The sequence below is a fragment of the Pristiophorus japonicus genome, chromosome 10 (assembly GCF_044704955.1).
Source record: "Pristiophorus japonicus isolate sPriJap1 chromosome 10, sPriJap1.hap1, whole genome shotgun sequence".
NCBI lineage: Eukaryota > Metazoa > Chordata > Chondrichthyes > Pristiophoridae > Pristiophorus > Pristiophorus japonicus.
In genome coordinates, this window is record NC_091986.1 from 29,043,038 (window position 1) to 29,056,280 (window position 13,243).

Consider the following 13,243-nt stretch of genomic DNA (forward strand, 5'->3'; position numbering starts at 1 on the left):
CTGTTTACATTGTACATTAATGATTTAGACGAGGAGATTAAATGTAGTATCTCCAAATTTGCAGATGACACTAAGTTGGGTGGCAGTGTGAGCTGCGAGGAGGATGCTATGAGGCTGCAGAGTGACTTGGATAGGTTAGGTGAGTGGGCAAATGCATGGCAGATGAAGTATAATGTGGATAAATGTGAGGTTATCCACTTTGGTGGTAAAAACAGAGAGACAGACTATTATCTGAATGGTGACAGATTAGGAAAAGGGGAGGTGCAACGAGACCTGGGTGTCATGGTACATCAGTCATTGAAGGTTGGCATGCAGGTACAGCAGGCGGTTAAGAAAGCAAATGGCATGTTGGCCTTCATAGCGAGGGGATTTGAGTACAGGGGCAGGGAGGTGTTGCTGCAGTTGTACAGGGCCTTGGTGGGGCCACACCTGGAGTATTGTGTAAGTTTTGGTCTCCTAACTTGAGGAAGGACATTCTTGCTATTGAGGGAGTGCAGCGAAGATTCACCAGACTGATTCCCGGGATGGTGAGACTGACGTATCAAGAAAGACTGGATCAACTGGGCTTGTATTCACTGGAGTTCAGAAGAATGAGAGGGGACCTCATAGAAACGTTTAAAATTCTGATGGGTTTAGACAGGTTAGATGCAGGAAGAATGTTCCCAATGTTGGGGAAGTCCAGAACCAGGGGTCACAGTCTAAGGATAAGAGGTAAGCCATTTAGGACCGAGATGAGGAGAAACTTCTTCACCCAGAGAGTGGTGAACCTGTGGAATTCTCTACCACAGAAAGTAGTTGAGGCCAATTCACTAAATATATTCAAAAGGGAGTTAGATGAAGTCCTTACTACTCGGGGGAATCAAGGGGTATGGCGAGAAAGCAGGAAGGGGGTACTGAAGTTGCATGTTCAGCCATGAACTCATTGAATGGCGGTGCAGGCTGGAAGGGCTGAATGGCCTACTCCTGCACCTATTTTCTATGATATTTTACGTCTCTCTCTCTTTCGCTCGCTCGCTCTCTCCCACTCGATATTTTACACCCCTCTCCCCCTCACTCACACACTCGGTATTTCACCCCTCTCACACACACTCGGTATTTCACCCCTCTCTCTCTCTCTCTCTTACACACTCACTTAAACACTTGGTATTTTACCTCACTCACTCAATATTTTACCCCTCACACTCACTTGGTATTTTTACCCCTCACACTCACTTTTCTCTCTCTCTCTCTCTCTCACCCTCACTCACACACAGTATTTTACCTCTCTCTCACACTCACTCATTCGGTGTTTTATCTCACACACTCACTCGATATTTTACCTCTCTCCTTCACTCACACTCGATATTTTCTCACTCACTCACACTCGATATTTTCTCTCACTCGCTCGGTATTTTCTCTCTCTCACTCACTCGGTATTTTCTCTCTCTTACTTACTCACTCACTCGGTATTTTCTCTCACCCACTCGGTATTTTCTCTCTCTTACTTACTCACTCGGTATTTTCTCACTCACTCACCCACTCGGTATTTTCTCTCTCTCTCTCACCCACTCGGTATTTTCTCTTTCTCTCTCACTCGCTCGGTATTTTCTCTCTCTCTCTCTCACCCACTCGGTATTTTCTCTCTCTCTCTCACCCACTCGGTATTTTCTCTCTCTCTCTCACCCACTCGGTATTTTCTCTCTCTCTCTCACCCACTCGGTATTTTCTCTCTCTCTCTCACCCACTCAGTATTTTCTCTCTCTCTCTCACCCACTCGGTATTTTCTCTCTCTTACTCTCTCTCTCACTCACTTGGTATTTTCTCTCTCTCGCTCGATATTTTCTCTCTCTCGCTTACTCGGTATTTTCTCTCTCTCACTCACTCACTCGGTATGTTCTCTCTCTCACACTCACTCACGGTATTTTCTCACTCACTTGGTATTTTCTGTCTCTCACTCGGTATTTTCTCTCTCTCACCCAGTATTATCTCACTCACTCACTCGGTATTTTCTCTCTCTCACCCAGTATTATCTCACTCACTCACTCGGTATTTTCTCTCTCTCACCCAGTATTATCTCACTCACTCGGTATTTTCTCACTCACTCGGTATTTTCTCTCACTCACACACTCGTTATATTCTCTCTCTTACACACTCACTCACGGTATTTTCTCTCTCTCACTCGGTATTTTCTCTCTCTCACCCGGTATTTTCTCACTCACTCAGTATTAACTCACTCACTCGGTATTTTCTCTCTCTCTCACTCACTCGATATTTTCTCTCTCTCTCACTCACTCGGTATTTTCTCTCTCACTCACTCACTCACTCGGTATTTTCTCTCTCCCTCACCCACTCACTCACTCGGTATGTTCTCTCTCTTACACACTCACACACGATATTTTCTCACTCAATCGGTATTTTCTGTCTCTCACTCGGTATTTTCTCTCTCACCCAGTATTTTCTCACTCACTCGGTATTTTCTCGCTCTCACTCACTCAGTATTCTCTCACTCACTCACACTCAGTATTTTCTCTCTCACATGGTAGAATTCTTCATTAAGATGGAGAGTGACACAGTTAATTCAGAGACTAGATTCCTGAACTTAAAGAAAGGTAACTTCGATGGTATGAGACGTGAATTGGCTAGGATAGACTGGCGAATGATACTTAAAGGGTTAACAGTGGATAGACAATGGCAGACATTTAAAGATCACATGGAAGAACTTCAACAATTGTACATCCCTGTCTGGCGTAAAAATAAAACGGGGAAGGTGGCTCAACCGTGGCTAACAAGGAAAATTAGGGATAGTGTTAAATCCAAGGAAGAGGCATAGAAGTTGTCCAGAAAAAGCAGCAAACCTGAGGACTGGGAGAAATTTAGAATTCAGCAGAGAAGGACAAAGGGTTTAATTAGGAGGGGGAAAATAGAGTACGAGAGTAAGGGAACATAAAAACTGACTGCAAAAGCTTCTATAGATATGTGAAGAGAAAAAGATTAGTGAAGAGAAATGTAGTCCCTTGCAGACAAAAATCAGATGAGTTCATAATGGGGAACAAAGAAATGGCAGACCAATTGAACAAAGACTTTGGTTCTGTCTTCAATAAGGAAGACACAAATAACCTTCCGGAAATACTAGGGGACCGAGGGTCCAGCGAGAAAGAGGAACTGAAGGAAATCCTTATTAGTCAGGAAATTATGTTAAGGAAATTGATAGGACTGAAGGCCGATAAATCCCCAGGGCCTGATAAGTCTGCATCCCAGTGTATTTAAGGAAGTGGCCCTAGAAATAGTGGATACATTGGTGGTCATTTTCCAATATTCTATAGACTTTGGATTGGAGGGTAGCTAATGTAACCCCACTTTTTAAAAAAGGAGAGAAAACAGGGAATTATAGACCGGTTAGCCTGACATCAGTAGTGGGGAAAATGTTGGAATCAATTATTAAAGATGTAATAGCAGCACATTTGGAAAGCAGTGACAGGATCAAACCAAGTCAGCATGGATTTATGAAAGGGAAATCATGCTTGACAAATCTTCTAGAATTTTTTGAAGATGTAACTAGTAGAGTGGACAAGGGAGAACCAGTGGATGTGGTGTATTTGGACTTTCAAAAAGCTTTTGACAAGGTCCCACACAAGAGATTAGTGTGCAAAATTAAAGCACATGGTATTGGGGGTAATGTATTGACATGGATAGAGAACTAGTTGGCAGACAGGAAGCAAAGAGCAGGAATAAACAGTTCCTTTTCAGACCGGCAGGCAGTGACTAGTGGGGTACCACAAGGTTCAGTGCTGTGACCCCAGCTATTTACAATATACATTAATGATTTAGACGAAGGAATTGAATGTAATATCTCCAAGTTTGCAGATGACACTAAGCTGGATGGCAGTGTGAGCTGTGAGGAGGATGCTAAGACGCTGTAGAGTAACTTGGACAGATTAGGTGAGTGGACAAATGCATGGAAGATGCAGTATAATGTAGATAAATGTGAGGTTATCCACTTTGGTGGCAAAAACAGGAAGGCAGATTATCTGAATGGTGACAGATTAGGAAAAGGGGAGGTGCAAAAAGACCTGGACGTCATGGTACATCAGTCATTGAAAGTTGGCATGCAGGCACAGCAGGCGGTGAAGGTGGCAAATGGCATGTTGGCCTTCATAGCGAGAGGATTTGAGTATAGGAGCAGGGAGGTCTTACTGCAGTTTTACAGGGCCTTGGTGAGGCCACACCTTGAATATTGTGTACAGTTTTGGTCTCGGTATTTTCTCTCTCTCACCCACATGGTATTTTCTCTCCCTCACCCACATGGTATTTTCTCTCCCTCACCCATTCTGTATTTTTTCACCCTCACCCACTCGGTATTTTCCCACTCACTCTCGGTATTTTCTCACTCACTCACACTCGGTATTTTCTCACTCACTCACCCACTCGGTATTTTCTCTCTCACTCACTCGGTATTTTCTCTCTCTCGCTCGGTATTTTCTCCTTCTCTCGCTCTCTCTCTCACCCACTCGGTATTTTCTCTCTCTCTCACATGCTCATTCACTCGGTATTTGCTCTCTCTCTCTTACACACTTACTCGTTTTTTTCTCTCACACTCACTTGGTATTCTCTCTCACACTCTCACTCGGTATTTACTCACTCACTCAGTATTTTCTCTCTCTTACACTCACTCACTATTTTCTCTCTCTCTTACACACTCATTCAGTATTTTCTCTCTCTCTCTCACACACACATTCACTCGGTATTTACTCACTCGATCACTCGTTTTTTTTCTCTCTCTCACACACACTCGGTATTTACTCACGTGGTATTTTCTCTCTCACACTCACTCAGTATTTACTCACTGACTCTCACTCGATATTTACTTACTCACTCACTCGATATTTTCTCTCTCTCTTACACACTCACTCACTCATTCACTCGGTATTTACTCACTCACCGATATTTACTCTCTCTCTTACACACATTTTTTCTCTCTCTACACACACACTCGGTATTTACTCACTTGGTATTTGCTCTCTCTCACACACGCACTCAGTATTTACTCACTGACACTCACTCACTCGGTATTTACTCACTCACTATTTTCTCTCACACACTCGGTAATTACTCACTTGGTATTTTCACTTTCTCACACACGCACTCAGTATTTACTCACTCACACTCGGTATTTTCTCTCTTTCTGTTACATACTCACTCGGTATTTACACACTCACTCAGTATTTTCTCTATCTCACATACTCACTCACTTGGTATTTTCTCTCTCTCTTACACACTCACTGGATTTTCTCTCTCTCTCACACACTCGGGATTTGCTCACTCTGGATTTTCTCTCTCACTCTCACACTCGGTATTTACTCACACTCACTCGGTATTTTCTCTCTCTTACACACTAAGTATTTTCTCTCTCTCTCTTACATACTCACTCGGTATTTACACACTCACTCGGTATTTCCCTCTCTTTATTTCCTCTCTCTCTTACACACTAACTCACTCTGGATTTTCCCCTTCTCTCACTCACACACTCGGGATTTACTCACTCTGGATTTTCTCTTTCCCTCACACACTCGGGATTTACTCTCTGGATTTTCTCTCTCACTCACTCTGGATTTTCTCTCACTCGCTCTGGATTTTCACTCACTCACACTCTGGATTTTCTCTCTCACTCACACACACTCGGGATTTACTCATTCTGGATTTTCACTCACTCACACTCTGGATTTTCTCTCTCACTCACACACACTCAGGATTTACTCACTCTGGACTTTCTCTCTCCCTCACACATTCGGGATTTACGCACGGTATTTTCTCTCTCCCTCACACACTCAGGATTTACTCATGGTATTTTCTCTCTCACACACGCTCGGAATTACTCACTCTGGATTTTCTCTCTCCCTCACACACTCAGGATTTACTCACGGTATTTTCTCTCTCTCCCTCACACACTCGGGATTTACTCACGGTATTTTCTCTCTCTCACTCACTCACACACTAGGCATTTACTCACTCGGTGCTGTACCTTTCTCTTTGAGTTCGTTGTGTTGAAAATCCCTGTGTCCCTCCGCAGCCAATCAGCGGCCTCTTCTGCCGCCGGCCAATCAGATTCAAATTTTCCCGGCATTCTAAACCGTTGTCTCTCAATAAACGGTATTGAAAGAAGCAGAAGAAGGGAGCGAAAATATTCTCATTTCAATACTCACATTCCTGGTCGATAATTCTGTCTGTTTAAGCAAGGGTTATGATTTTTGTTTTTGAATGACTGGGTGGACGGTAACCCCGGAGGCTGTGCTTCCGGGTGAAAGGTCGCGGAATGGCGAGTGCGGCGAATCTGAACGCGGTGCGGGAGACGATGGACGGTGAGTGAGTGAGTGTATTTTTGTTTGTGTGGCGGACTCTGTCTTTCTATTGTTTATTTGTGGTGGTAATCGAGATGATGAAGCGGCCGCTCGGTCCGTGCGCTTCCCGCTTCCATTGTCGTGAAAGAGACGCTCTAGAAATGCAAGTGCACCAAACACAACTCCTGTGTAGTTAGTTGTTTCCAACCCAATTTGCTTACGATTCAATCCGTTCTTTTTGCTGCCCTCTTCCCACTGCGCCTGCCAATTCCTCCCACAGGTTAACAGAGAAATAACTTGCATACCAGAAAGGATGTTTCAATCTTTCAAACCAAAAACTGCTTGCTGTCATTTCAATGTATTGAATCGTAAGCAAATTGGGTGAGAAACAGGGTTTATGTTTGGTGTGCTTGCATTGATATAGCGCCTTTTATGATCTCAGGACGTCCTAAACGCTGTACAGCCAAAGAAGTATTTTTGAAGTTTTTACTGTTGTAATATAGGAAACACCGCAGCCATTTGCGCACAGCAAGCTCCCACAAACAGCGATATGATAATGACCAGATAATCTGTATTAGTAACGTTGATTGAGGGATAAAGATTGGCTAAGTGAGAACTCTTTTTCGAACTAGTGTCATGGGATCTTTTACATCCACCTGATCTCATCCGAGAGAGTTTAACTTCTCATCCGAAAGACGGCCCCTCCGACAGGGCAGCACTCCCTCAGTACTGACTGCCCTGGAGTGTCAGCCTGGATTTTTGTGCTCCGGTCTCTGAAGTGGGACTTGAACCCTCAACCCTCAACCTTCTGACGAGACAGTGCTATCCACCAAGCCAAAGCTGATAGAATTGATGTGAGTTACCAACTTTTGTTTTATTCCACCCGATGTATGGCCTGAACTATGAAAGGCAGCCCTTTTTTGAACCTGCAAGGAATAAGTTCACTTTTGGAGGTGCTGACTGTCTTCTATCGGCAACCGATCAGACTATGGTACATAGTCGGCACCAGCTCTCTACCTCGCCCCCCCCCCCCCCCCCGGCTTGTTCGAACCGTTTCTCTGGAATCCACAGCAATGGCATGTGATTAGCGGAGGAAAGCCCTGCCTGCAAAGGTAACCAGAGTGGTGGAGATACTGGATGGTGGCGGAACAGGCTTGGATGTTGCGAGAATGCAGGCTGGCCATTCAGCCTTTAGTTGCCTGAATGTTGTAGATCTACATCTGGCTTGCTGCCAAAGTCATCTACACTAATGGTCACACTTGACCCTGACGCCACGAGGTACGTTGAGAAAGTTCAAATATGTGGACCAGTGCCATTTAATCTCACCCCCATTTGGACAGCTCATTGGCAAGAGGCCCTGAAAACCTCCCTCACTAGTCTCTGCCTAACAAGTTGAGTCTTCGCTGCACATTATCCATTTCGTTGCTTTCGACGTCTGTCTGCGCACCTAGTCATATCATCGGCGGTGGTGAGAGGAACCAATGGAAGGCATATATTCGGGAATCATGGAATCATAGAATCATACAGCACAGGAGCCCATTGTGCTCGTGCTGACTCTTTGAAAGCGCTATCCAATTAGTCCCACTCTTTTCCCATAGCTCTGCATATTTTCTCCAATTCCCTTTTGAAAGTTCTTATTCAGTCTGCTTCATGTTGAAGATCCGTTTTAAGCTAATCTGATATCAGTCTTTCAGTAAGGTGTTAATTATAAGGCAGCACAATCACAATTAAGGACAGTATGATACCAGTTCTGAGGAGAGTTTTGAGACACTGGGACTGAAGCAGAGAAAGCTAAGGGCAGATACAGTTTCTAAAGTTATTGATGGTTTTTAATTGGGTGAATGGGGAAAGACTATTTCCTCAAGTTGGGGTATTAATTTAAGATGGTTGCTGAGAGAGTGAGGAGAGAGGTTAGACATTTATTTACACAGGGTTGTTGGAGCATGGAATGTTTTGCTACAGGGTGTAGTTGAGGCAGAGATTATTGCATCTTTTAGAGAAAATTGGATAAATATTTCAAGCAGAGAAAGATACTGGACGATGGAGGGAGATGTAGTAGGGCAGTGGAATTTAGTAAATGGCCCCAAAATGCCAGGTGGAAAAGGTAATTGATCTCTGATAGGATAGAAACATAGAAAATAGGTGCAGGAGTAGGCCATTCGGCACTTCGAGCCTGCACCGCCATTCAATGAGTTAATGGCTGAACATGCAACTTCAGTACCCCCTTCCTGCTTTCTCGCCATAGCCCTTGATCCCACTAGTAGTAAGGACTACATCTAACTCCTTTTTGAATATATTTAGTGAATTGGCCTCAACAACTTTCTGTGGTAGAGAATTCCACAGGTTCACCACTCTCTGGGTGAAGAAGTTTCTCCTCATCTCGGTCCTAAATGGCTTACCCCTTATCCTTAGACTGTGACCCCTGGTTCTGGACTTCCCCAACATTGGGAACATTCTTCCTGCATCTAACCTGTCTAAACCCATCAGAATTTTAAACGCTTCTATGAGATCCCCTCTCATTCTTCTGAACTCCAGTGAATACAAGCCCAGTTGATCCAGTCTTTCTTGATATGTCAGTCCCGCCATCCCGGGAATCAGTCTGGTGAACCTTCGCTGCACTCACTCAATAGCAAGAATGTCCTTCCTCAAGTTAGGAGACCAAAACTGTACACAATACTCCAGGTGTGGCCTCACCAAGGCCCTGTACAACTGTAGTAACACCTCCCTGCCCCTGTACTCAAATCCCCTTGCTATGAAGGCCAACATGCCATTTGCTTTCTTAACCGCCTGCTGTACCTGCATGCCAACCTTCAATGACTGATGTACCATGACACCCAGGTCTCGTTGCACCTCCCCTTTTCCTAATCTGTCACCATTCAGATAATAGTCTGTCGCTCTGTTTTTACCACCAAAGTGGATAACTTCACATTTATCCACTTTATACTTCATCTGCCATGCATTTGCCCACTCACCTAACCTATCCAAGTCACTCTGCAGCCTCATAGCATCCTCTTCGCAGCTCACACTGCCACCCAACTTAGTGTCATCCGCAAAGTTGGAGATACTACATTTAATCCCCTCGTCTAAATCATTAATGTACAATATAAACAGCTGGGGCCCCAGCACAGAACCTTGTAGTACCCCACTAGTCACTGCCTTCCATTCTGAAAAGTACCCATTTACTCCTACTCTTTGCTTCCTGTCTGCCAACCACTTCTCAATCCACATCAGCACACAACCCCTAATCCCATGTGCTTTAACTTTGCACACTAATCTCTTGTGTGGGACCTTGTCGAAAGCCTTCTGAAAGTCCAAATACACCACATCAACTGGTTCTCCCTTGTCCACTCTACTGGAAACATCCTCAAAAAATTCCAGAAGATTTGTCAAGCATGATTTCCCTTTCACAAATCCATGCTCACTTGGACCTATCATGTCACCTCTTTCTAAATGCACTGCTATGACATCCTTAATAAAAGATGATCAGTACTGTGCTCCATTCTGGTCTCTATATACTATAAAAATAATATAGAGGCACTGGAGAGAGTGCAAAAAAGATTTAAGATGATACCAGAACTGAGAAGTTATAACTATCAGAAAGATTGAACAGGCTGGGGGTCCTTTCTCCAGAAAAGACATGGTTGAGGGGTGACCTGTTCGAGGTCTTTGCAATTATGAAAGGGTTTGATAGGGTAGACGTAGAAAAAATGTTTCCACTGTGGGGGAGATCAAAACTGGAGGGCAATAAATATAAGATAGTCATGAATAAATCTAATAGGGAATTCAGGAGCGCCTTCTCGTGGGTTTGCATCTTGGCCTGGCTAAAGTTGCTATTCATAGATGCAAGATGCGTACGATCCATGGGGAGGTCACACTGACTGCCTGCATATCTTGCGTATTATTTAGAGGTATTTTATTTTTAGTATCCTTTAGTGTAATTGAACTATGTGTTTTTTTACCACTGGTGACCTCCTCCCCAGGGGGGCACTTGCAGAGCTATTTCTTTCTTTGGTAACACTGGGCTCCTCAGTGCTGCCCTATTTCATACAATTAGAATAGTTTCCATATAAAAACTGCCTGAATTTCAATCATGTTTCCAGTGCAGTGTCGTTCTGCCTGGAGTGTATCTAGGGATATGGAGCTAAGACGGGTAAAATGGGGTTGAGGTACAGGTGGTCATGATTTAATTTTGAGGCCTCGGCCATGCCTCAGTGGTCGCGTTGTGAGGTGGCAAAGGTGGGATATGTTACCTTTGTAATAGAGAAAATATAGAGCCGAAAACTCTGCACCCTTGTGCCCTTCATGTGTTAATACTCTTGGCTTCAGTATATTCTCTTATCTCAAATGGACCTCCCAAGAATCTTCCAGAGCTGAATATTCCTTCCAAGAAGATACATTTCTTTTCCGTTCCACATATTGACGATGGACTAACTCGCCTCTGAATCAAAAGATTATTGCTTCAATCCCCACTCTAAATATTCTGGGGTATTTGACAATTCAAAAGAACAGACAGAAAGGAAAAGGAGGTGGGGCAGCACTGTTAATAACAGATAATAATGCGTTAGTGAGAAACAATATTAGCTCAGAAGATCAAGAAGTTGAATCAGTTTCAGTGGAGATAAGGAATAATAAGGGGAAAAAGTCGCTGGTGGGCATAATCTATGGGCCCCCTAACAGTAGCTGCACTGTTGGACGGAGTATAAATCAAGAAATAATGGAGGCTTGTAATAAAGGAACAGCAATAATCATGGGCGCTTTTAACCTTCATATTGATCGGACATAGCAAATTGGCCAGGGTAGCCTTGAGGAAAAGTTCATAGAGTGTATCTGGGATAGTTTCCTTGAACAGTATGTTGCGGAACCAACCAGGGAGCAAGCTATCTTAGATCTGGTACTGTGTAATGAGACAGGATTAATAAATTATCTTGTAGTAAAGGATCCTCTAGGAATGCGTGACCATAACATGGTTGAATTTCAAATTCAGTTGAAGAGTGAGAAAGTTGGTTCTCAAACCAGTGTCCTAAGCTTAAATAAAGGAGATTACAATGGTATGATGGCAGAGTTAGCCAAGATGGACTGGGAGTATGGGACGGTTGATGAGCAATGGCACATTTAAGGAGCTATTTCATAACTCACAACAAAAATATATCCCAATGAGAAGGAAAGACTGTAAGAGAAGGGATAACCATCCATGGCCAACTAAGGAAATAAGGGATGGTATCAAATTGAAAACCAGGGCATACAATGTGGCCAAGACTAGTGGGAGGCCAGAAGATTTAAGTGTATCTAAGGGTTAAGTCATGGCAGGAGAGCTCGGTCACGTGATATGCTCCTCCTGTACCATGTGGGAACTCGGGGACACTTCCGGTGTCCCTGACAACTACGTGTGCGGGAAGTGTGTCCGCCTCCAGTTCCTGACGGTCCACGTTGCGGAATTGGAGCTGAGGGTGGATTCACTCTGGAGCATCCATGATGCTGAGAATGACGTGAGTAGCACGTGTAGCGAGCTGGTCTTACCACAGGTGAAGGGTCCATAGCCAGCTAGGGAATGGAAGAGCAGTGCAAGGAAGGTAGTGCAGAGGTCCCCTGCGGGCATCCCCCTGCAAAACAGATACACCGTTTTGAGTACTGTTGAGGGGGATGACTCATCAGGGGAGGGCAGCAGCATCCAAGTTCATGGCACCGTGGCTGGCTCTGCTGCACAGGAGGACAGGAAAAAGAGTGGGAGAGCGATAGTGATAGGGGATTCGATTGTAAGGGGAATAGATAGGTGTTTCTGCGGCCGCAACCGAGACTCCAGTATGGTATGTTGCCTCCCTGGTGCAAGGGTCAAGGATGTCTTGGAGCGGGTGCAAGACATTCTGAAAAGGGAGGGTGAACAGCCAGTTGTCGTGGTGCACATTGGTACCAACGATATAGGTTTTAAAAAAAAGGGATGAGGTCCTACAAGACGAATTTAAGGAGCTAGGAGCTAAATTAAAAAGTAGGACCTCAAAAGTAGTAATCTCGGGATTGCTACCAGTGCCACGTGCTAGTCAGAGTAGGAATCGCAGGATAGCTCAGATGAATACGTGGCTTGAGCAGTGGTGCAGCAGGGAGGGATTCAAATTCCTGGGGCATTAGAACCAGTTCTGGGGGAGGTGGGACCAGTACAAACCGGACGGTCTGCACCTGGGCAGGACCGGAACCAATGTCCTAGGGGGAGTGTTTGCTAGTGCTGTTGGGGAGGAGTTAAACTAATATGGCAGGGGGATGGGAACCAATGCAGGGAGACAGAGGGAAACAAAAAGGAGACAAAAGCAAAAGACAGAAAGGAGATGAGTAAAAGTGAAGGGCAGAGAAACCCAAGGCAAAAAACAAAAAGGGCCACTGAATATAAAGGGGCTGCAGGAGAGGTCAAAACTAAAAATCGTGGTTTAAAAACTGAAACGCACGCAGCATTCGAAATAAAGTAAATGACTTGACAGCACAAATTATTACAAATGGGTATGATTTGGTGGCCATTACAGAAACGTGGTTGCAGGGTGGCCAAGACTGGGAATTAAACATACAGGGGTATCTGACAATTCGGAAAGATAGACAAGAAGGGAAAGGAGGTGGGGTAGCTCTGTTAATAAAGGATGATATCAGGGCAGTTGTGAGAGATGATATTGGCTCTAATGAACAAAATGTTGAATCATTGTGGGTGGAGATTAGAGATAGTAAGGGGAAAAAGTCACTGGTGGGTGTAGTTTATAGGCCCCCAAATAATAACTTCATGGTGGGGAGGGCAATAATCAAGGGAATAATGGAGGCATGTGAAAAAGGAACGGCAGTAATCATGGGGGATTTTAACCTACATATCGATTGGTCAAATCAAATCGCACGGGGTAGCCTGGAGGAGGAATTCATAGAATGCATACGGGATTGTTTCTTAGAACAGTATGTTA

At 44.3% G+C, this 13,243-nt stretch overlaps 2 protein-coding genes across 7 annotated transcripts in view; one reads left to right on the forward strand and one right to left on the reverse strand.

Moving 5' to 3' along the window:
* bora (bora aurora kinase A activator) overlaps positions 1-6,232 on the reverse strand; it is a 45,129-nt gene extending 38,897 nt beyond the window's left edge. For 3 of the 6 annotated variants that reach the window (XM_070891736.1, XM_070891735.1, XM_070891731.1), the window contains exon 1: positions 5,987-6,017. The gene's annotated coding sequence lies outside the window, so the exon portion shown is untranslated. Of the gene's footprint in view, positions 1-5,986; positions 6,040-6,179 lie in introns of those variants that run through there. The other 3 variants (XM_070891733.1, XM_070891732.1, XM_070891734.1) reach the window with 3 other exon arrangements.
* The window catches only part of mzt1 (mitotic spindle organizing protein 1), a 52,793-nt gene continuing 45,679 nt past the window's right edge, over positions 6,130-13,243 (forward strand). The window contains exon 1 of the mRNA XM_070891738.1: positions 6,130-6,335. Within this exon, the coding sequence (XP_070747839.1) occupies positions 6,290-6,335 (46 nt within the window). The 5' untranslated portion in view covers positions 6,130-6,289. The remainder of the gene's footprint in view (positions 6,336-13,243) is intronic.